Here is a 25,643-nt window from a genome sequence, read left to right on the forward strand (position 1 = left end):
AGGGAGTTGGCTGCTGGAGCCCTGCTTCAGGATGTCGTCAGTAAAAACACGTTCATCTCTCTTTCAAATAAAAACATCAACATGTAAAAATAAATAAAACGTTTAATTTTCGATTATTATTTTTTTTTTTGTTTCTCAACTTTTTTTTCTTCTTCCTTCCTGCAGCAAACCGACTGAACAGAACAGCCTCTGATCATAAACACACAGCGTGTAACTCTGATCACGTGAAGCCGCGTGCACGTGAAACTGCGTGCACGTGAAGCCGCGTGCACGTGAAGCTGCGTGCACGTGAAGCCGGTTGAGTCCAGAACTCACTCCTGCTGAAGCATCAGCTGTTGCATCAGCACCAAACCGTCAGGAGCATGTCTGGTTTGTTTCGGCTTTCTGTATTAATAACGTTTTTGTTTTTGGTACTTTTTTTTTTTTTTTTTAATAAATAAAAGTTGGTCTCACCAGCTGACAGTAAACAGTCTTTTAAAGTTTAAACAGTCCCCTTATAACCGGTCCTTATAAACGGTGCCCTCAGTAGACGGTCCCCTTATGAGCGGTCCTTTAAAGTAAGCGGTCCCCTTATGAGCGGTCCTTTAAAGTAAGCGGTCCCCTTATGAGCGGTCCTTTAAAGTAAGCGGTCCCCTTATGAGCGGTCCTTTAAGCGGTCTTACCTCGCTCGTCGCCGATCAGCGGGTCTCGGTGGTGCAGGTACTCCACCTCCTCCGTGTAGTTCTGGGTGTACGCCGTGTTGGCCCCGGCGTTCCGGGACTCGGTCCAGCGCACCTTGGCGACCCCTCTCGCGGTCATGTCCAGGCTCCTCACGCGCACGTCCCCGCTCACCTCCACCACCACGCGCCCGGACACCGGGTCTCCGCCGGAGAACGCCGGCAGGTTGTTCTCGTTCAGGCTGTCGAAGTAGATGGCCAGGGCCCTCACTTTGCCCATGACGAGACGACGAGGAAACTATATTAATGATACTAATACTACTACTACTACTACTACTACTAATAAAGAGTCTATGGAGAAGCTGTGCGTGCAGAGCTGCGTGGCGCGGGCACACACACGCCTATCTCCGGGCGGCCCGCGCAGAGCCGGGTCCTCCGCGGCGGGGATGTCGGTGTCGGTTCATCCGGGTCGAGACGCGCAGCTGACGGCGCCGCTGCAGCTCCTCCCCGCTGTCTCCGGTCTCTGCTGCCGCCGCCTGCAGCCGGCCGCTTTAAAGCCTCTGTGCGCCAAAATAACCTCACTGAGCATGTGCGCACAACACACACAACACAACACACACACACACACACACACACACACACACACACACACACACACACACACACACACAGTACAGCCTGAAATGTCTCCACTCAGTTCTTATCAAGAGGAAATAGATTAACAATATTTGGATCTAATTTGGCACAAACGGTGGAAAGTAACTTAAGTGTAAGGTTCTTATTAAGTAGTAGTCTAAAATAAGTACCTTAACTGGAGTAAATGTATTTTGCCGTAACTGTAAAACAAAGTTAAAACAAAATACTCCAAATATTAAATGATACAATGACACAAAGTATAAAAGTACATTTACTCAAGGACTGTACTTAAACACAATATTGAGGTACTTTAAATTACCTAAACTTTTACTGATTTTAGTTCCAATTCATGTGTTTTTATTTAATAAAGATGTTTATAAAACATTGAGCATCACGCCTGAGGACAGTAAATACCTGGAATTATATTTATTTAACGCGGAAACTAAAACTCTAAAAAAGAAGAGGGATGAAGAATATCGTACGTCGAACTGGAAGCTAACCACACACTGGGAGCACTGGGAGCTCTGGGATGCTGAAGGATCCTTTCCTGTCGGTTATTCCCATCCGTTCACCTTCAGCAACAAAACCCAAAAAATATTCAGTTTATAATCAAACACGACAAAGAAAAGAGTCAAATCCTCACATTAGAGAAGCTTTACCAGAAGTTCAGCTTGAAAACGTTTAATCAAAATACTTTTCTGTCCATCAAGTAATCGATTGATCGACTGATAGTTGCACTACCTGAATATTCCAGCTTCTGCACCTCATCGCTCCGTCAGAACGGTGACCTCTCTAAATTTGTACTCCAGCACAAAATTATATTATAATATTAATATTATGAGCTGATCTGTAAATAATCAAAGCACATGAGTCCCTCTGCTGGTCGGAGCTGAGAATCTATAAAAAGAGTTATTTAGTTTTTAGTGGAGTGAAAGTAGAAGTACTGCAGGATACATTTAAAGCAACGTGGAGTTAGTTAAGTGTACTTTAAGTGTTTGAGTAAATGTACTTTACTTTTTTTTTTCATGTGAAGCCATATGAAACCAGACAATCAATATAAGAGAAAGAGGTCAAAATAAAAAAATATAAATACAACTAACATAAAAAGACAATGAAAAACTAATAAATCAGGAGGCCATGTTAATATAATAAATAAAATAAAATACTTTAAAAAATGATTCGATAGAATTAAAAATGAACCGTCGTGAATTAAATCGGATGAATCCACATGACTTCCGGTTTCTTTGGTGTCCATCGTCAACAAACGTCCTTAAATCCCCTCGGAGATCAAAGGAAGAAGCCGCGACGGAACTTGTTTGACAATCTTCATGTTTGTAGGTTTTCTTCAGAGTCACGGGACTCCGGTGACGTCAGTCTGAACGTCGACGGGTTTTATAAAAATATCTACTTATATTAGATTTGTATTTGGATATTTTCAGTTTGTTGAAGATGTCTGGGCCTAATCTGAGGGAACGTTTGGTTCTGTGAACAGGAAGACACCGGTCTGGTGTTATGAGAATTAATTTGAATAAATTCCATTTGCAGAAGTGAAAGAGAATATTTTCTGTATTTACTTTCTTATAGTTTCTGCCACAAAAAATATACGTAACTTCACTTAATTTGATATCTATTGCACTGTTGTTGTCATTGATTGTCTGATGTCCAATGTCATGCACCTTCCGCCAAGAAAAATTCCTTGTTTGTGTAAACATTCCTGGTAAATAAACGGTTTCTGATTCTGATATAATAACATCAAACAGAGAGCCATGTGGATCTGTGTAGAAATATATTTTCTCAGACAAACATGGCACGGACATACTTAGCAGCAAATACCCATTGTGCAACAGGAAACACAACCAGAGGACTCCATGGAGCGAACAATCAATAACTTCCTGGTGCTGGATCCATAAATGCACTTTGCATATAGTTTATGTTCAGTCATGCAAAAACACAGAAAAGGACGGTTTACACAGACGTGCATATGAAATACTCCAGAGATCATAAACGTGACACTAACTGAGCAATCTGGCAAAAATAAATAAAAACAGTTAGAAAAAATAAAAAATATATTTTTGGAATATTGATAATTAGGCAAAAATCTGATTCAAAGTCAAATAAAATTAAACTAGACCTCAATTCTGTATTTTCACAGAATGTTTTTATAGTTTTATGTACGATTTAAAAATGCAGAAACACAGAATTATTATTATTTGTTTATCTTTATAAACTGAATTATTTGTAATAATACTGAATACAGAGGAACGTAAGTTTCAGCCGTTTTTTGTTTCTATGACTTTTAAAAGTATAAATATTTGTTGTGATGAGTAAATTTGCACTAAGTCCATCTTAAAGACAGTGATGGAGGAAGTATTCAGATCTTTAAAATAGTACAATATACTTGAGTACAAGTCTTGTGTGAAAGTAAAAGTACACAAATTATAAAAAATAAAAAAAGGTATGAAAAGTATAAAAATGCCCCCGAGACTGTTTTATATTCTATTATTATTATTATTGCTTCATGCATTCGTGTTAAAGCAGGATTTCACTGTTTTACTTTTTTTTTAATTATAAAAAATACAGAGCTTGGGGCTCAGATTATCTGAGATTAAAGTTGTAAATCTACGTTTTTTTATTTATTCAAGGAAGCACTTTTCAAGGTTGGATGAAGATTTATGAAAGTTTTTTTCTCGTACATGTTATGACTTCAAACTTGAACATTCTGAATATTCTGAGAAAATTAATTGTTGTTAAAAAAAAGTTGTAAATTTACAAGAAAGAAGAACAAATATTAACGAGAAAAAACAACAACCGTGGAACAATTTTTACTTAAAATGTGTAAAAAAAAAAAATCTCTGAATATTAATCTTCTTCTCCGTAGTTTATTTATGTATTTACGGCTCTTATACGCCGCCGCGTCACAGACTGAAATCCACTTTATTATTTGTTTGGTGAAAATAAAAGAAGAGTTTGTGAGTTCAACATGCTGTGTTTATACCAGATATTATTCATAATTCATCATAATAGTCATATGAGGAGCAGTGATAACAACAATAACATGCAACTCTTCAGTGAAGACACACAGCGAGCTCACACGTTGGAGAAAATAAAAAAGCTCCATGCAGAAGCACATTATTATTATTATTATTATTATTAGTTCATGTTCACTCTGTATGTTTTTACAAGAAATAAAAAAAAACACTAAAAGCATTTCTTTACAAGATTTAGAAAATAAATGTTTCCACAGTAACAAAAACAAAATTAAAACAACAACCATAAAAACAACTTTGACAGAATAATCAAAATATACAAGAAATATATAAATAACGTAGTTTACAGAGTTTACAGCTAGCTGGGGACCGTCCTCCTGCGCTTGTTGGGACTTTGTCCGGGATCAACCTTCAGCTCTCGATACTGCATCTACACACACACACACACACACACACACACACATTAAAATATATATATATATATATATATATATATTCCCTCTCTCACTCGCTCTCTCTCTCTCTCTCTCACCACTTGGACGTCAGACGGGACTCTGGACAGGAAGTCCAGCAGCTCGTTGTTGTCGATCAGGTACGGATCCCGAAGCTTCTTGGTGAACTTGTTCACACCTGCAGAAGAAGAGAGAGAGAGAGAGAGAGAGAGAGAAACTCTGAGTACTTGTACACACATGAAGTACATTCTGTGTGTTGTACACAGCAGGACTCACCCCACGCCAGCACCAGGAACCGGAGAGGAACGAGGTAGAGGAGAACTGTGGCCGAGCACAAGGCGGCCATCGCCAACCAGCTCAAGAAAGGCACGGTCCAGTTAACGGTGCTGGAGGAGAGAAGAAGAAGAAGAAGAAGAAGAAGAAGAAGAAGAAAAAGAAGGCACTTCCTGTGACATCCTGGTCTTCACAACAGAGCTCTGGTTGGAGCTGTGGCTCGATACTCACTTCTTCATCCTCTCTCCGTGCGACGCCACGTCGTCCAGCGCGCTCTGCACGCTGACGAACACGTCCTGGATGGCGTACAGCTTGTCCAGGAAGCCCTTTGGCTCTGCCTCCTGCAGGAGGAGGTCAGCGTCTCAGTGCATTGAGAACAAATGTAGCAAAATGTAACACAACGTAACACATTGTAACACAATGTAACACAATGCAACATTGTTCATTATACCTTGTCTTCCTTGTCCTCCTCTTCGTCCTCCCACTCGAACACGGCCTCCATGGACTGCGGCAGGAAAGGAAAACGCACAGAAACTCTTGATTAAAGACTTGGAAGTTGTCTTTAACTTTGTGTTAAAGTTAACTTTGTTAACAATGTTAAAGTTAACAAAAGTTAACAATGTTAAAGTTAACATTGTTAAAGTTAACAAAAGTTAACATAAAGTTAACAATGTTAAAGTTAACAAAAGTTAACAATGTTAAAGTTAACCAAAGTTAACATAAAGTGAAACAATGTTAACGTTAACAAAAGTTAACAATGTTAAAGTTAACAAAAGTTAACAATGTTAAAGTTAACAAAAGTTAACAATCTTAAAGTTAATAATGTTAACAATGTTAAAGTTAACAATTTTAAAGAAGTTAACAAAGTTAAAGTTAACAATTTTAACGAAGTTAACCATGTTAAATTTGACAATGTTAAAGTTAACAATGTTAAAGTTAACAAAATTAACAATGTTGAAGTTATCTTTAATTTAGTGATTATAGAGCCTTCGGTGCTCACCGTTACGGCCGCTTCTCTGTAGGAGGAGAAGACGTAGTTCCAGACCAGCAGCAGCAGCAGAGCCATCGGCAGCATGTAGAGCTCGAAGTTCCACACGACCACGACGAACAGCTGGGGAGGAGAACCAAGACCTAAAGTACTTGCAGTATCTGCAATACCTGAAGTACCGGAAGTAGCTGCAGTAGTTGCAGTACCGGGACTGAGAGGGGCAGACTGTCAGACCCTGCTGCAGTAAAATGAGAGGTTTGCTAAAAGGGACCCTGGTGCACAGAGACACTACCACTTTGGACCACAGGTGGTGCCAGAAACATCACCATGTAAAAGTTCCTCGTAGAGCCTTTAAGTACAAAAGCATTAGCTTGAAAATATACTTGGATTTTAATCATAATTTTAGAAAATGCTTAATTGTGTGTGTGTGTGTGTGTGTGTGTGTGTGTGTGTGTGTGTGTGTGTGTTATACCACAAAGGAGATGATGCTCCTCTGGGCAGACTCCCATTCGAAGCAGCTGTTGATGTACGTCCCGTAGCTGATCAGGACCATGATGCACCTCTTCACGCGGTTAAAGTTCTGCTGCAGCAACTGAGAGATGGAACGTTTTTATTATTAATATATTATATTTATAAATTACATTACATTTAGGAATACACATTATATTTCAGAAATATGAATGTAGTGGCAACATGTTAGAATATTTTATTATTTTAAATGTTTATAAATGTTTAATTTGTCAGATTAATTGATAATGACAATATTTTAATGGGTTTAGAGATATATAATATATGATAATTTAGTATATAATACTGTAATAATATAATAAGTATTAATGCACATAAACAAACCTGCTTGGAGACTTTGGGTTCTTCCTCGATGTATTTCTGCTCTGCAGGAACAACAGACTTCAGAGCAGCTTTTACCTGAAGAGGAAGTCAGAGAGAGAGCAGGTCATGTGACCAAGGACAGGTCTTACAGCTGTTACCTGAAGGGTCATGTGACCGAGGACAGGTGTTACAGCTGTTACCTGAAGAGGAAGTCCCGCTCTCTGACAAGTAAGTACAGTAAATAGTACTACATGTCCCTCTGAGATGTAGTGCAGTAAATAGTACTACATATCCCTCTGACATGTAGTACAGTAAATAGTACTTCATGTCCCTCTGAGGTACTTGTACCCCTAAAGCAGTACTCACAGAGTTGTACACGACGTCCATCTCCAGGTAAATGGCTCCTTTGCTTCGTCCCGTCAGCTCTTTGTTCTTCAACATGTAACTCTTCTGCTCACCGTTTCGGATCTGACACAAATAAAAAAACACGGCAACAGTTTGTATTTGTACACCTTAGTGTTGTACTTTGTGTACTATTACACTCACAGATAATAAGGGGATGGCCACTTTTCCTAGGAAGTCGGCGCTGCGGTCTCGGTCCTCATCGAACACCGTGACCTCCAACACGGAGTGCATGTCCTTCACGTTGCTGAGGAGAGGGAGAGTAGTACCTCAATAAAGAGGTACTCACTACTCAGACTACACCTTAGCACAAACTGGGGTTGTCATTCATTTACACGCAAAAGCATATTCTTTCAAAAGTAACATTTTGTAAATTTGTTTCTTTCCCACTTAAAGAGATAGTGTTGATGTTTTGAAGTGTGTTTGTATAAAGTACTTCTACATAGTCAGAGTATTACTACAGTAGAGGGAGAAAGGTAATGTACTGCTGTGGACGTATTTTAGACTCCTAAAAGAGTCTATATCAGTTTAAATGAACGCTACATTTATAATATTTTCACCTCTTTACCTTTCTGCTGGGAGATGAAGCTGTTATCTCTGATTTCTTTAAACACACCAGACTCCATTGACAAAAACAGTGATTTAACGTCTCAGGACTCAGGAGCTGCTGCTCTCTTGCCGCCTCTGCCTGTTAGTTAGTGTGTTATTGTGAAGTTTCGCAATAACACAAACTAACCACCAGATGGAGGCAGCCGGAGACCAGCAGCTCCTGAGTTTTATGTACAAATATTCATCTGCACAGTAACTAATAACAAGTAAAAAGTACAGTATGTCCTTCTAGGATGTATTGGAGTAGTATTATAAAGTATCATACATGGGAAACATATGAAATATATGAATTGGAATTAAAAAATGCATATTGGCAAAATATGAAGTATTTATATGAAGAATTGATATGGATCACATTTGATTAAATGCAACTTGTATGTATTTACAGTAGAATGAATGTGACTGTGATGTGAATCAGTACTACAGTCTAAATACACGTAGTATTTGTGTACTGTGACTCACAAGGTGAAGACTTTGTTCCACTCTGGGTTCAGGTTCTTGTAAACCGTGTGAGTCTGGAGCCGGTCGTTGTTCAGCTCCAGCACACAGAACGGGTCACTCTTACCTGGAAGACACCAGAGTATAAAGTACTGTGGAGGAGTATAACGTACTGTAGAGGAGTATAAAGTACTGTGGAGGAGTATACAGTACTGTACAGGAAGTATACAGTACTGTAGAGGATGTATAAAGTACTGTGGAGGAGTATAAAGAGGAGTACAAAGTACTTTAGAGAGTATAAAGTACAGTACGGGATAACAAGTAATGTACTGGAGAACAAAGTACAGAACAGGAGAATAATGTACTCAACAGGATGTATAACGTACAATACAATATACAAAATATCTAAAAATATATATATATATATATATATATATATACATATATATATATATATATATATATATATAATACTGTATTGGAGAATAAAGTACTGTTAAGGAGTATAAAGTACTGGAGAGGAGTATAAAGTACTGTTAAGGAATATAAAGTGCTGGAGAGGAGTATAAAGTACTGGAGAGGAGTATAAAGTACTGTACAGGATGTATAAAGTACTGTAGAGGAGTATAAATTACTGTGGAGGAGTATAAAGTACTGTGGAGCAGTACAAAGTGCAGCACAGGATGGACGTCGTGATTACCCGTGACGTCGGCCACCATGAGTCCTTCGGCTCTCATCACCTTCACCTGGACGATGCCGACGTCCTTGAGGTTAGAGAACGACCTCCAGGCGCTCTGGAGGAAACCAAACAGGAAGTCAGGGGTCTCTCCATCTCGTGGATATCTGACCGTTAGCCTGACGAGTGGCGCTCACGTAGCGTCCCAGGATCTCGCGGCGCTCCAGCGGGTCGTCCAGCGGCGTGACGGACAGGTCAGCGATGGAGACGTGGGCCGAGGCCGTCAGCGTGACCAGCAGCACCACGGAGCCCCGGGACTCCTCCAGCGCCAGGTCCAGGTGGTGGGTCCGCTCCTTGGAGAGGGTGGAGAGGTCCAACTGGCAGCTGGACGACGAGCACAGTACTTTATACTATGTATACACACACACAGTATATATACGCACAATGAGCTCATGAAGCACAGATGTGATATATAAATACTGTGTATATATATATTAGATATCAGTTTTTGATTGGTGTACCTAAATTGGCAACTGGGTCGTCATTGAGAGGGTTTTAAATGTCATTTCGGATGTTCTTTGAGTCCTTTAGGTCAGCGGTCCCCAACCACCGGGCCGCGGTTGATTTATTTTATATATATTTATCAGTCTGTGCTGCTGGTGTTCTGGTCAAAAAAGGCTGTGGACCGCTGCTTTAGGTGGTTTAATGGTATTTGAAAATGTTCTAGAAGTAATTTAAGAGGTTCTATGACACATTTAGGTGGTTTAGTTGGCATTGAGTAGGTTCTACGGCCTTTGTGAGGTTTAGCTGATATTAAAAATGTTCTATAAAGGTTCTTAAGGATGTTCTATGGGTCCTTGAGGTGGTTTAGTGGTCATTTAAAAGTTTCTAGAAGTCATTTAGAAGGTAATATGAGGATATCTAGCTATTGAGAAGGTTCTAGAGGTAATTTAGGATGTTCTATGAGTCCTTTGGGAAGTTTAGCGGTCAATGAAAAGGTTCTATGGATCCTTCAGGATGTTCTAGGAGTCCTTGAGGAGGTTCTACGTCCTTTGGGAGGCTCTTTGGGGGGTTCCATCTAGGGATCATTGAAAAGGTTCTAGAGGTCTTTTAAGGTGTTCCATGAGTCTTCAAGGAGGTTAAGCGGTCATTGACGAGGTTCTATCTAGTGATCTAGGTTCTATGAGTCCTTGAGGAGGTTTAGTGGTAATTCAAGATCTTACTAACAAACGAATGTTGTTGTTTTTTTTTCTTCAGTTTTATTCCATATGTTTGAGTTTTTACACATCATGTTTCAAACCAAGTGCAACATACATGTTCACAGCTCTCATTATTTTACAAATGAAACAAATAAAAACATAGAAGGGAAAGAGCAGCTCACCGTCCGATGAAGTCGTCTTTCCGGCCGGTGTCTTTGTCCCACACGGAGATCTCCAGCACGCCTCCGGTCTCTTCGTACATGTGAAGGTCAAACTGCTGCCTCCACTGCGGACTCAGGGTCTTTGGCACCGTCTGCACACAAACACACAGATGCATCATGGGAAACACGCTCTTCATTTGAAGAAACAACATTTGCAGACATGAGTCCCAGCTCAGCGCACCTTGCTCCGGTACTTCTGGGGTCCCAGCCTGAACTTGACGTACGGGTCGCTCAGGCCGTTGGAGTCCATGGGGATCAGGTTCCGGCCTTCGATCAGCGCGATGCTGACGATGCCGCGCCAGAGCTGCGACTTCCGGTGAAGCTCCGAGAGACGCAGTGACTGCTGCTGCTGGCACACACACACACACACACACACACACACACACACACACACACACACACAGACACACACACAGACACACACACAGACACACACACACAGACACACACAGAGACACAGACACACACACACACACACAGACACACAGACACACAGACACACACACACACACACACAGACACACAGACACAGACACACACACACACACAGACACACACATACACACACACACACTACTATGTTATGTCTGATAACATATTGTTAGCCTGTTAGCAAGATGTTAGCCTGATAGCATGACGTTAGCCTGATAATGTTAGCCTGATGGCTTGATGTTAGCTTGATGTTAGCCTGATAGCATGACGTTAGCCTGATGATGTTAGCCTGATGGCTTGATGTTAGCCTGATGTTAGCCTGATAGCATGACGTTAGCCTGATAATGTTAGCCTGATAACGTCACACTAAACAGCCAGTGGGTGAAATGAGAGCAGCTACAACACACGACCACAATCAACACCGACTATGTTTACATGCAAACTAATATTTCCACATTATTATATCAACAGCATATTCCAAAATATTCTAAATGTGACATTTCCTCTTAAAACATGTGAGGAAGAAGGAATATTGTCCTTTTGGGGGGGAATAAGAGAAAACCCAGAATATTTAGTGCATGTAAACGTAGTACTTTAAGGAGCAGAATATACAAAATGTTTGATGTCTTTTTGAACTCGTCATGAAAAAACTTCAAATGAGCAAACAAAACATTTAGGGATTAACGGAAAGATCATGGAGAGCTGTGACGATGATGATGATGATGATGATGATGAGGATGGGGATTTACCTTGGTGGAGCGCTTCCAGGACCTCCTGAGCAGCATTGTCTGAATATACATTAAAATACATTATTTCAACTGATTCTTTACTGGGTGATTTAAACAGGAGGGCTGAAAACACCTTGTCTAGCCACTAGGGGGCGCTATAGGACACGTTCATCTCTAACTACAAGGAGAGGAAACAGACGATGAAGGGGAGGCGTACAGCAGCTTTACGCTCATGAATAAAGCATCTGAAAGAAGATTCTAACAGAGAAGGATGTGCTGGATGTTCATTATTATGGCCTCATTATCTTTATGAATAATGATCTTTCTGAGCTCTCCGTCTACAGTCTTTTCTGTTGTTGTTTTTGTGTTGATTTCCCCACATCTTCATCCTCTTCCTCTGCAGTGGACTGACACTCGGCCTGATGATTAATTTATATGCTGAATAAAACATAAGCACGAGGCTGTTTGACGTCTCTGATCTGCTGAGGAATTAAACTGAAACTCGTACGGAAGCAAAGAAATGTAACGACACGTAGAAATATACATGCCAGTGAAATTATATTACTGAGGTATTTTATTTTGAAAATCCGACTGAATTTAGGTGATTTTTAGAGGCTTATTTCAATACTTAATTCACCACAATTTGACTCAATGTTGAGTTACAACGTACTGTTTCAAACACTGTCCAGCCTTTTTTAATCTTAAAATAAGATGTATTCTACGTATCTTTTGATGTATTTTCTATTTATTTTCTCTTGTATGTGAAAACTTAGTTGGCAATAAATCTGATTATTCTGAGCTGTAAACACAAATATTATAACCTTATAAAGTCGGTATGTTGCTTATTTTCCACATCAAGCAGTTACAGATCAACACGATTTGTTTTCTTTGTGTTTGTTTCACCTGATCAATATGAGTCCAACAAGAGTCCAACAAGAGTCCAACAAGAGTCCAACAAGAGTCCAAAATGAGGCCAAAATGAGTCCAACAAGAGTCCAACAAGAGTCCAACAAGAGTCCAACAAGAGTCCAATATGAGGCCAAAATGAGGCCAAAATGAGTCCAAAAAGAGTCAAACAAGAGTCCAACAAGAGTCCAATATGAGGCCAATATGAGGCCAATAAGAGTCCAAAATGAGTCCAATAAGAGTCCAACAAGAGGCCAACAAGAGCCCAATATGATTCCTATAAGAGGCCTATAAGAGGCTTATAAGAGGCCAATATGAGTCCAATAAGAGTCCAACAAGAGGCCAAAATGAGTCCAAGAAGAGTCCAACAAAAGTCCAATAAGAGTCCAATAAGAGGCCAATATGAGTCCAATATGAGTCCAATATGAGTTCAATAAGAGGCCAATAAGAGTCCAACAAGAGTCCAATATTCTCTCTTTTTGCTCCATGTTTGGTCTCCACCGCCTCGTGAGTGAAATATCCATCTAAACGTTTTACTGATTCCAGTCGCTTTCAACTAAATTGTTCCTTTGAGTATTTTCTTCCATATTAAAGTCAGTCAGAGAATAATTATTCTAATTCTGATGCTTATTTATGTTTCAATAAGAGCCACTGGGGTAAGGGGAAGCCAAATAAACGGAAAACTAAACCTTAAAAATAAAAACAAGAACAACAAAAAATTACAAATAATAAAAAAGTTATTGAATGACGGCTTCAAAGAGCAAAGTGTGTATAATAATAATAATAATAATAATAATAATAATAATAATAATAATTTCCAAGAACAAACCCTTCAAATCCGTTCGGTTGTTTTCTCCTGAAGAGGAACAAAGTTTCCTCAAAGTCTGAACGCTAACATCGTGATTCTGGGCAAAAAAAAAATCACAATAATTTCCTCGTTGATAAATATGATTGCAAGTATAATTGGTTCAGGTTGTCCACTGCAGGAATGAAACATAAAACACGGCATTCGGTTCCTTCACCAAAGAATTGTCTCGGAAAATTTGTTTCATAACTTCAGAATCTCTGAGAAACTTTATTTTTCTTGTAAATGTAATCTAAAAATTTTTTTGTTTTATTTCTTTTTTTAAACCCACAGTGGCCCAAACACGGCGTCGTACTACTGGACAGATCCACTAGGTGGCGATGGGAGGAAGCTCCTCGCTGGACGAGGAGGTGAAGGAGGAGGAGGGTTAACATCAGGGGGAGGAGCCTAATCACCACTACACTCACTGAGCTCACGTACGACCTCCAGCGACTCGCCGACGCCACGACGCCCGGCTGCAGGAAACACAGACGCAGCTCAAACTCTCGTCATCAGCCACTCATAACGCAAAAGTTATAATGAAACGTGTGATGGAGCTGCTGTACGATCTGCAGATTGATGGGTCGAGTCCCAAACCTCTACAGGACAAAGCTCCTCCCTCACTGGTTTCATACCAGTTGGGACCAGTGGAACCTTCATATTTTATTTTATTTCTTTGAATTCTTTTGAAATACAAATATTTAACGAGGAGAACAGCAAAGATTAGAGTTTGATCAAGTTAACATTATTTCCCTCTTATTGATCTCGTGGCCCCTAAAAGATTAATGTATTGATATATAATATATATATTTATAGTGTATAAAGGTTTGATGATCCATTTTCTTCTGTTTATGTCTCAACAGGTAAAAAAAAAAGGTTTGCAGGTAATCTTCCAAACAGCTACTTCCATATGTTTATTTGTTTGTTAAAAAAGTGTTTTATTGTTGTGATACTCATGTTGGCCACTAGAGGGTGAAGTGCACTACGACTCTGTGTTCTAATTAAGATTAACATAAATTAACTAACTAACAAACAACGTGCGTACCGTTTGTTTAGAGCATGAAGAAGTTAAATATCACCTGGACGACAACACAGATGTTTTAGTTCCATTTAGAACACTTCAACCTCTAGTGGCCAACGTGAGTATTACAACAACAAACAACTTAAAATAATCCTTTAAAACCTCTTTTTTCTCTCCAGCTGATGTTAAATCATAAACACAGTTAAGATCAGATTTAGAAAATAAATCTCCAGATTGTATTTTTGTACTCTCCTCTCAGGGCTTCCGTACATCAGGATTGAAAAAACAAAAGACACATTCTTTATCATTAGCAGCAGCCATAACGTGCAGCCTGCACTCATCACTTTCCTGGAATATAATATTAGTTTTTGCAGAACATTATGAAGACACGATACTATAAGAGCAGCAGCAGACGTACCGTGGAGTCTCGCCGCTCCTCCAGAGGACTGTCTTTAGGCGTCAGGGTGACGGCCAGATCCAGGGAGCCCAGGTCCTGGTCCGGGTAGTGAGGGTCCTTCAGCTCCAGGGTGACCGGGATCGTCCTGCAACACACGGGGGGGACAGGTGTGAGTGCTGCAGGACCACCTGACGGCCAGTGGGGGGCGACCCCGCCCACAGAGCGCCTGATGACATACAAGAGGTCTCCTGGTGGTCAGGAGAGAGAATGCAGCTTCAACACATGAAGCATATACTTCTATACAACCAGAGGAGTCTCTTCCTGGTGGTCAGGAGAGAGAATGCAGCTTCAACACATGAAGCATATACTTCTATACAACCAGAGGAGTCTCTTCCTGGTGGTCAGGAGAGAGAATGCAGCTTTAACACATGAAGCTTATACTTCTATACAACCAGAGGGTTATAAAACAAACCAGAACTGAGAGTTCATGAAAAGATCAACAGGAGGAGTTGTTTTTGTGTAATGAGAGAAAATGATCGATGTCCAGGTGACGGAGACTGATGAAGAGGAGACTGATGAAGAGGAGGCTCTGTGATCAATGTGTGGTGATCAGTGTGATTTTTACTGACGGCGGGTCGAGCCGATGGCTTTGACGAGAAAATACATCACTTTTCACAGTTTTCACCTCTTTCCGTGGACCAGCTGATAAAACAATAGTTCTGACTCATGACAACAAGACAACAATCTAGTTTTCGTGTCCTGCTGTGACTCGTGGATCGGCCACGACGAAGCAAAGAAACCAAGAAGAGTTTTGTTTTGTTTAGAGAGACACAAATATGAAATTAAATATATATCGAACCTCTGTTGCTCCAGAGACTCCAGGTAAAGGTACGCTGAACCCATGAAGTCATCCTGGAGGCCGAAGTCGTAGTCAAACACCTGCAGAGGAGCAGCGGACACATCTGGTGTTCATTCATAATTAATATGGAAAATGTGTGTGTGTGTGTGTGTGTGTGTGTGTGTGTGTGTGTGTGTGTGTGTGTGTGTTTACCTTCACATACAGAGGGTCACTCAGACAGTCCATTATCAGAGTGGTTCTCTCCTCCCACACCGGGTTGAGGTTCTTGTGGATGGTTTTGCTTCTGAACACTTCTTTCCCAGCCAGCTTGAACTTCACATACGGATCGCTGCTGCCTGAAAGAAGACCAGTAAAGGTTCTCACAGATGAAACACACAAAGAAAGAGAAAAAGAGGCGTTTATGACTCTACCTCCTCTGTCTCTGACGGCCAGGTTGCGTCCTCTCTTCAGCTCGATCTCCAGCTTGTACATCCCCGAGGAGCCCGGGGCCGCAATACCCTGTCGGGAGGAACCAATAAATCAACGCGTCCGTCAAGGAAACTGCGTGGTCGTCAGCGAACGAGCCTCAAAACCAACTCACCGACGTCTCTGAGAGGAATGAAAAAAGCTCTGAACTGAAGCTCTCACTTCCTCGCTTGCGTCCGCACACCCCGAACAACTCTGACTCGAGTGTCTCAGGCGGCTCGGCAACTCGTCCCAGGGGCGACCACTAACAGGAAATTACACGAGAGTAGCTTCCTCCCATCCGATCTGAGTGTTGTTCAGCCGCTACTCGTTTTTTTCCATTCTTGTACAACTCTTACTTTCACTGCTGCAAACGTGAATAACGGACATCCTCTGGAGCTCCATGGCCCAACGCTGCTGCAGCAGCTCACTCCCATGATGCAACGAGGTTCTAGGACTATTTGCACATATTTAGAAAAGTGGGGGTTTCGTGAGCTGCAGAAATGTGTCTGTATCAGAGCAGTTTTCAGAGCAATGCTACTAAAAGAGACTCCCCATGTCTTCACAGAGACCTGGATCCATCATGATCCATCGTGACCCATCGTGATCCATCGTGACCCATCATGATCCATCGTGGTCCATCGTGATCCATCGTGGTCCATCGTGACCCATCGTGGTCCATCGTGGTCCATCGTGATCCATCGTGATCCAAGATGTCGACCGTGTCATTTAGGAGAGAAATGTTGTTGTATACATTCCTGATGATGCAAATCAAATTTGCAAAATGTGTTGAGTCACAAACGAGCTACGACTGCATTTCCTTGTGCTGCATGATGACAATAAATTATCCTTGAATCCTTATTAATTCATTAATATCAATGTAGATTGAACAGATCACATTTTGATCAGTTACATTTACAGCCTTATAGGAGATATATGTATACCATACATAAATAGTCATTTTAAATTATCTTTTTCATTTTATTTGTTTTTGAAGTAACACTTGTGCTTCATCTATTCTATTTTTATTATTTTGTAGATACTAGAATCTCGGTTTCGACACAAAAACAAACATCAATAACGTCAAATATGAAGTCTGGATTTCTTGATCATATTCAACTGCTGTAATTAATAAACCTTTAGATTCAAGTTTATAAAATGTGATTCCACATGTGTCAACGCTCCTTTGACACGCTCATATGTGAGCAACAGATCAATATGAAACATTAATATCGCCATACATCACTCTCAAAGTAAGAGGACGGCTCTGCATCCTGCCAACACACGGATCCACTTACACAGATCAATACTTCTGTAATGTGATGATATGAACACTTAAACCACTGAGGGTCTGAGGTCTGCTGGCAATCACAGTCCAGATATCCAGAGAATACTTTATACGCCTTAAATACTCTGAAGATATCCACCACAGGAAGACATGAACGGGGGTTTATAAAGGATTGCAATGGAAGATACTTGATTTATTCCCTCAGTAAACATTGTAAACATGAGTTTATGTCTCAATCTTCAATGCAGCAACAACTCCTCTGGTTGTATAGAAGTCTATGCTTCAAGTGTTAAAGCTGCATTCTCTCTCCTGACCACCAGGGGGTGACTCCTCTGGTTGTATAGAAGTATATGCTACAAGTGTTAAAGCTGCATTCTCTCTCCTGACCACCAGGGGGTGACTCCTCTGGTTGTATAGAAGTATATGCTACAAGTGTTAAAGCTGCATTCTCTCTCCTGACCACCTGACCTCCTGACTCCTCTGGTTGTATAGAAGTCTATATAAATGACTCTACTTCTCTCTTGATGTATTCCCTCAGTAAACATTGTAAACATAAGTTTATGTCTCAATCTCTAGTTTCAAGTGTTCTTCAAACCGCAACCAACTCATATGGTTGTATAGAAATCAATGAAAACAATTAGGTACGTTGTGGGGTAAATTCAGTTCAGACATGAGGATGTTCCATTAGGAGATGAAGTCAACAAAACAGGGGCTCCAGGTCGACTTTACATAACTGGAATCACTGATATATTGTATATAAATGATATATGTGTATATATATTATATTCTGTGTAGATACGGTGGCTCCAGTAGAGCCAGTGTGTGTTCAGTCAGCAGAAGCCCTCGTCCTCTCATGCTGTCACAATAACAAAGTCTTCGTTTATCACAGCCACTAATCCAGCGTCTCTATTTTGGTTTTATGGCCCACAACAAGCCGGCAGCTGTTTCTAAAGCTCGGCAGCAACCAGCAGACGGACTCAGTCAGAGACCAGCCGGAGAAGCATGACCAGCGTTTATGCCGTGTTCACACCGGACGCCGCGCGAATTCGCGTGAGTTGAATTCTCCCAACTCCGGCGGAGAAATCGCGTGACGCAAAGTTGCGGCAGCCAATCAGTGTTGAGAAGCTCCGCCCGTCATCACCGCCGTCCTGCCGTTGATGAATGAAACTGCTGCTGCTCCGCCTGAACCAGCGCTGGCAGCGGCTTCATTGAGACGCTGTTGTGGGACTACGGATAATAGTATGAACCCAGACACCATGGAGTTTGATGTTCCGACATATGTGGAGTTTACACAAAAAGTTTAAAGCAGAACTGGTGGTTGTTTCCATGGTGGATGAAGGAATCGGTATCTGTTTTACGGAGATAAGCCAGACGCTGTTCCTGGAGGAGTCGGTGAAATTCACCGAGCTGTGTGCGGCTACGGATGATGTCATGAACCCGAACACGAGGGCGTGTCATGTTCCGATATGTTTGGGACTTCCACAACAAGTATACAGCAGAACTAGTGGTTATTTATTCCATGGTCGATAGCGGAAATGACTCCGTTGCTTGTCTCTCACAGCTGTTCTACGGTGTGTGAATGCTGATAATCAGACGCCGGTGATTCACCCCCGGTGTCTGAGGGAGAGGAACCGAAAGGCCTTCCTCCCCACAGGGCCGCAGTGGGGCCACTTTTCAGCCCGGGAATTTCAGGCTCAAGACCGGCCCACTTTTTCCATGGTAGTGGAAATTGGATAAATGAAGCAACAGTTCAGCTCTTACTATCCTGTAGTTTTGTTTGTATTAATACCATGGTCCAACAAATAATGTAAAGGTTAAATACAACAATAATAATCCACTTAAGATGAGAAGTTAACAAAATATATTCCACTATTCCACAAGTATAGGTTGATAAATTAACAAAAGCAGAAATAAATAAATCAAACATTTCCCACTCTTCAACAAAGAGGCATATTGAACTAATGTTTACAGTTCAACTCACAGTACAGTATACAGTTACATGGTGAACAGCACCAACAGCATCTACAGCACCAGTAACCGCCTAAGCAGTGCACTGGTTTCTGCCACTGCATCTATAACTGTGTCGTTGCTTATAGACATGAGGATTTCCTTCTGTGCACATTAACATGAATGAGGCAGTAGGCCAGGTGTGTGGAGTGAGACCTCATGGGGCCGTCATTGTCATGTCATTGTTCTGCATGAGTATTATATAGTGGTGATTTACTCCTTTACTACACACACCTCTGAGCAAACGATGCATACTGGTTCATCAAGTACTGTCATATCCTGCTCTTTCTTACAATATATAACTGTAATTCACATTGTTTCCTCTGTTATCCTCTCTACCTGTCCCTGTAGTCATGGCCTCCTCATTGCAAATGTCGGGCTCATCATTTTCAGCAGGAGACTCTTATCTGCTGCTCCGAAGCTACAAAGAAACATTAAGTCATATTACTGCATACTTCAATATCAATATCAATATTATATATCAATATTTGCATAATATTTGCAAAGTCTATGGATCGCCATATTTTGGGTGATATAAAAAGGCTAATATTTTAATTAAATGTAATATTTTGCTTGGGAATAGGTTGACAACGCTAAAACGATATGAATCAAGGCTACAACGTTAGCCGAATAGTTACGTTGCTAATCATTAGGCCTGTCTCTCGTGTGTTTGTCCTCTTGAAAATAAATCAGTAAGCTTGGCACATTTGGCATCATCCTCCTCCAACGCATTTCTTTTTTTCAACCTGGCTTGTTCAGCCCTCCTGCCCTCTTCCTCCGTCCATCCTCCCTGACGCGTATCGGTGCGGTCGGGCCGGCCCAGCTATCGGTAGCCTATCTACGGACCGAACCAACTCTATTTGGGAGGGGTGAACTTCCTCGCATGGTACAACCCATGCAGAGGCTGCGGTGTCAGAATGCAGAACGTGTGTAGCCCACTTTAAGAGAAGATGGACTAACGTGACAAATGTCAACAAATAAATTTCTCGACCGGCCCAGAAGTGAAGCGGCCCACCGGGAACTCTCCCGATTCTCCCGATTCCCCCCCGGGCTCCCCACTGCTGTCAGGCTGCACAACAAGCTGAGCTCTCAGTAGACCACTAACACTTCACTTTGGACACTTTGATTGCATATATATTGCTATTGCACCTGGTGCAATATTAATACATTTAAGTACTTTCATATACTTTTTATTCCATCTGTATATTTATTTTAAAATTGCTACTGTATTCTTCTTCTTTACTGTTTTTTCTTACTGTTACTGTTATTTATATTACTTGTTTTTTGTCTTACAATGCTGCTGTAATCCTGCAATTTCCCCACTGCGGGACTAATAAAGGATTATCTTATTTTATCTTATCTTCTTAGCTCCTCATCGGTGTGTGGATGGATGAATGATGTCATGTATTGTTAAAGCGCTTTGAGTGGTCGGAAGACGAGAAAACATCTCTACAGGTACGGGTCCTTTACCATCTGATCCACCGGAGGTTTGATTCCTGTCTGGTCTCGTGTGCGCTGACGGGGAACACCGCGAGCATGAAGGCTTAAACACTCGGAGAGGATTAGAGTCACGAAGCAGGAAGCAGAACACACACAATCCCATCAGCTGCAGCTATTCCAGGAGCGTGCACGTGTGTGTGCATGTGTGTGCACGTGTGTGCACGGTCACCTGTTGCCTTTGCCCGTGAGCAAGACAGACACTCACAATATAATCTGTATAAATGCTTCATATTGAGGCTTAGTAATACCTTCTTTTTAGCGTGTGATTGATGTTTGGAAGCTCTGTGCTTAAATACTAGTATAGTATTATAAATAATAGTATTTTACTTGAGTGTTTTCATGGTACTTTATACTTCTAGACCTCAGAAGGACGGTGCAGAAGAAGCTCAATAAAACATGGACAGCCTTCCCTCGAGGTGGAGTGATTCCTGAGGCAACAGGATGGAAGCAGAGACATCGTGACTCTTCTTCTCCAACGTGGGTCAGAACACTTGATCCCACATTTCCCACAATGCACCATGGATTGGACCCTTCCTCCCTAGTAAACCTCCATGTCAGCTTTCTTTATTTATGGGCTGCAGCTAACATTTATTTTCATTATTGATTAATATGCCCATCAACTATTTGATTAATCAGTGATAAAATGTCATCAAATGTCTGAAAAATATGTCAATTAATATCATATATAGTAAAGAAAAGGCCAGAAGCTGGATCTGTGTGTGCAACACGTCAAAGTCAGAATGAGAGACCAGCAGCCGTAACGGCAGGCGAGTGAAGAGGAACGAACGGGAGGGAACGGAGAGGAAGTCAATAACAGCGGCGAGAGCGCTGTTATTGACTTCCTCTCCGTTCCCTCGTGAACGTCCATCTTCTTCACGTCCGCCATGACACGCCGGTGGAGCCTCGAGGGCCGTTAACATCCATACTGGTGCCAGTACGGCCGTTAATATCCATACTGGTGCCAGTACAGGAGAGCAATACTGCAGATACCGCAGGGAAACTAAACGTCTGGAGCCACTTTCACTTTACTGTATTTTCCATTTTATGATTCTACTTTACATCTCGGAGGGAAATATTGTGTCACGTGACCGCTGACGTTACTTTTCAGATTAATATTTAACCCTAAAAACATGTAATAAGCTTATAAAATGCAACATATTGAAGATTTAACCAGCAAAGAGACCGTGGTTTCATTTAAATTAGTTTTTAGTCCGAAGTAGGGACGAGTTTACTGAAACTAGTACTCTCATCCAGAATGCAGCTTGAACACATGAAGCATAGACTTCTATACAACCAGAGGAGTCGGCCCCTGGTGGTCAGGAGAGAGAATGCAGCTTAAACACATGAGCCCTGCTGGTCCCTCCTCTGTCTGCCAGCTGGAGAGATTTGGCTGCAACCAAAGAATTGTTTGCCAATTCTCCAGGAAGGAGAACAGAACAGTCCATCAGCCTCGATGTGTTTTCATGACTCAGCGCTGGCGTCTCGTCAATACAGCTCTGTAAACCAATCAGGCTCTCAATAACCCCAATATCTCTGCTCCTCATCCTTCACAGGCACTTAAAGCTCAGGACTCACTGATGTATTGCATCTCTGGTGTCGCCCTCACAAAACACCGGTTCCTGCAGGAACACGGTGTTTGCTGCTCTGAGTCCGTCTGCAAACATCCATCTTTATCTCACGATCTCTGGACAAGAAGCCGTTTCCTCCTGCAGGGTCGATGCGCCTCTCTTTCCTTTCATTCACGCCTCCTCAACAGCCTGGATGTGCTTCTAAGGAAAGTGGAGACGTCGGTTTATTTTTAAACCTTTTTCTTTTCCTTTGCTTCTCCTGCAGACGTGTTCTATAAAGCCCCGGGTCCACGGTCCTCTGACTAATGAGTCAATGATGAATGATGAGTTCCTGAAGCACAGAGATCACGGACCGAGACAAAGACGGAGCAAATGTAACGTCTAGAGCGCTTTCTGACGCCTCTTGTTGTGCATGAAAACATTCAAATGATTAGGGAATAAAAGGCGTTTCTACTGGTTTAAAGCATGATGGTCTTTTAGAAGCTTTCATCAGTTTACTTTCATGTTTCCTGTTTGTTTTGTTCCCTCCTCAGGCGTCATGTTGGTTTTAATTCTTTGTGACGTCTGTGCCGCCCTCTGAACCCGAGTGACCTGTTGACCCGGTACATCGTCTCCTGGGGCCTTGTCTCCTGGGGCCTTGTCTCCTGGGGCCTTGTCTCCTGGGGCCTTGTCTCCTGGGGCCTTGTCTCCTGGGGCCTTGTCTCCTTGGGTCTTGTCTCCTGGGGCCTTGTCTCCTGGGGCCTTGTCTCCTGGGGTCTTGTCTCCTGGGGTCTTGTCTCCTGGGTTCTTGTCTCCTGGGGTCTTGTCTCCTGGGGTCTTGTCTCCTGGGGTCTTGTCTCCTTCTTCAGGAAGCAACAGCCAATCAATCATCAGCCAATTCTCTCGTTTTTTGTGTTTCACATATATTTTTCACATTGATAAAGTGTGTGTGTGTGTGTGTGTGTGTGTGTGTGTGTGTGTGTGTGTGTGTGTGTGTGTGTGTGTGATAAAGTGATACATTTCATCATGAGTGCATTTCATCTACACATATCTGTAGTGTGTGTTTCCGGCTGTGAGGCTGGATACACATCTCTCTCACGGCCAGACCTCCTCAGAGGGTCGGACTCACCGGCTGCTGCTCCCGGCTCTCGGGCTGCTGCTCCCGGCTCTCGGGCTGCTGCTCCCGGCTCTCCATCGGTGTGTCCGCCGCGGAGGAAGCTGCTGCCGCCTCGCCGCTTCCACCGCTTCCTCCGCCGCTGCTGCCGCCCCCGCCGCCCGGTGGCTCGGACAGCCTCTCCAGGCACGCCGAGCCGAGAGAGGAGCTCTTGTGGTGGGACTGCACCAGGTGAGCCACCGTGGACTTCTTCGGGCTGTGCGGCGGCTTCTCCCGGCCGAGCGCGGAGCCGCCGCCGCCGGCCGCCGCTTTGCCGCAGAGCTGCGCCGCCGGGGAGGAGCAGAGCAGGTCGGGCTGCGAGGAGGAGATGACGCGGTCCAGCGCGGCGGGCTCCTTCCGCCTCTTCTTCTTGAACATCCAGCCGCCCCGGTCCTTCCGCTCGTCCGGGTCCCGGGAGCCCAGCGTCGGGCTGAGCAGCGGCTTGGCTCGGGCCTGGAACTGCTTCCACATCGCGGACGCGCCGCTCTCGCTCTCGTGCGCGTCGCTCGGCTCCATTCCCGCCGCGGACGCGCTGAGCGCGCTCAGTCCGTGCTGCTGCATCACCGACACATGAATAAATAAACAAACTACAACACGTGAAAGACACCGACTCCTCTGCTCCTCCTGGTTCTCCTCACGGAAACATGGAGCAGGTCCCGCCTTCACCTGCTGGGTGTTGGGACGCAGCCCACTCCTCTCTGGACGAGGTGTCCGCGTTGCATTCACATCTCGCTCTGCTGCCCCCTGGTGGCCACACACGTGAATAACTACTGCGCCTTTAAATGCATCTACAGCAGGGGTCTCAAACTCGCGGCCCGCGAGCCGATATTTTGTGGCCCCCTACTTGACATCAAAGTTTAGTGTTAGTGCGGCCCGCGCGTTTTTCTGAGGTCCGCGTGCGCTGCCCCGTAAGATAACTTTTACTGGACGTTTCTATTAATAACTCCGAAAAAACGGAGTAGAAAAAAGATTCAGATGCTGCTGGATGCGCCAAAGTCTGGAGGTTCCGCCCCACTTCTCTGTGTGATCATACGTGCCTCTCATAGGAGCTCACAGCCTGAGGCCTCTGTGTCGAGCTCCACCTTTCACCTGATTTGTTGATTCAGGTGTCAGTCGACATTTTGTGTGAAACTACCCAATGAACACTCAGGAAATCCCTAAGGACCCACCCACCCACATACGCTGCAAAGATACACTGGTTTGTATTCAGACAGACAACACACTACCACCTGAGAAAAAAAAACTTGCAGTGTACTAAAAGATCAACACTGTCCAGAGAGACGGCAGCTCTGCTCCGCTCAGCTGTTCAGTTTTACTTTGTGTACGCTAGACACACGACCATGCGCTGGTTAAGAGTACACAGTACACACATACACACATACACACATACAGAGTACATAGTACACACATACCTACAGATTACATATGTTGTTCTTGTTCTGAAAACTGAAAAAATGAAACTGAAACATGCATATTGTGTAAACATTGTAAATAGTTTGTTTTTCTATAGAACATATTTTGACTCAAATATATAGTAAATATTTTGTTTGAAAACAAAAACTGTTGTAATATTAATGTTTCATGTGCACACAGCCCATGAAGCTTGATCTGTAGTATGAAGTCATTTCTCAGTCCCGAGTCTGTTGCAAATGGATCTTATTGACTTGCAACAGAGATCTAAAAGCTAAATTCAGAGGCACAAGGAAAACCAGACATGATGGACCATTTCTGAGAGAATTGCCTCCATCCTTCCCTGAGCTGACAAAAGTGATCAGTCGGGTCATGTACCTTTTTGGAAGCACACATGTGAGAAACCTTTCTCCACTATGAACTTTAATAAATGCAAGTACAGGTCCAGGCTTAGTGATGCCCATCTTGGAGCTGTACTCAGGGTTTCACTGTGACCTGGATCAGGGTTTCACTGTGACCTGGATGAGGGTTTCACTGCGACCTGGATGAGGGTTTCACTGTGACCTGGATCAGGGTTTCTATACTGTGACCTGGTTTAGGGTCAATGTGACCTGGATCAGTGTCTATGTGGCTCAGCTGTGTGAGCAGAAGCGCTGCCAGGTGTCTGGCAAGAAATAGAATAAAGTACAAATGTATTCAGGTTTTGCATTTGTTGGTTCAGTGCAGTTTCAATAAGTTA

The 25,643-nt window shown here is 42.6% G+C and overlaps 2 protein-coding genes across 2 annotated transcripts in view; both read right to left on the minus strand.

The window, feature by feature from the left end:
* Positions 1-1,163, minus strand: part of LOC306751915 (arrestin domain-containing protein 3-like) — an 8,552-nt gene extending 7,389 nt beyond the window's left edge. The window contains exon 1 of the mRNA XM_079235574.1: positions 663-1,163. Within this exon, the coding sequence (XP_079091700.1) occupies positions 663-936 (274 nt within the window). The 5' untranslated portion in view covers positions 937-1,163. The remainder of the gene's footprint in view (positions 1-662) is intronic.
* Positions 1,164-4,625: 3,462 nt separating this feature from the next.
* Positions 4,626-23,965, minus strand: mctp1b (multiple C2 domains, transmembrane 1b; the record flags this gene model as incomplete). Its single annotated transcript, XM_079235554.1, is given in 22 exon segments — positions 4,626-4,709; positions 4,812-4,909; positions 5,008-5,117; positions 5,236-5,345; positions 5,456-5,509; positions 6,005-6,115; positions 6,465-6,584; positions 6,845-6,919; positions 7,190-7,291; positions 7,370-7,472; positions 8,297-8,399; positions 8,973-9,066; positions 9,146-9,332; positions 10,330-10,460; positions 10,550-10,714; positions 11,550-11,588; positions 14,718-14,841; positions 15,556-15,635; positions 15,748-15,890; positions 15,966-16,053; positions 23,584-23,605; positions 23,607-23,965. Coding segments are annotated over 22 exon segments (2,490 nt in total). The 3' UTR covers positions 4,626-4,637.
* Between the last annotated feature and the right edge of the window lie 1,678 nt (positions 23,966-25,643).

Source organism: Taurulus bubalis, assembly GCF_910589615.1.
Source record: "Taurulus bubalis genome assembly, chromosome: 19".
Classification (NCBI taxonomy): Eukaryota; Metazoa; Chordata; class Actinopteri; order Perciformes; family Cottidae; genus Taurulus; species Taurulus bubalis.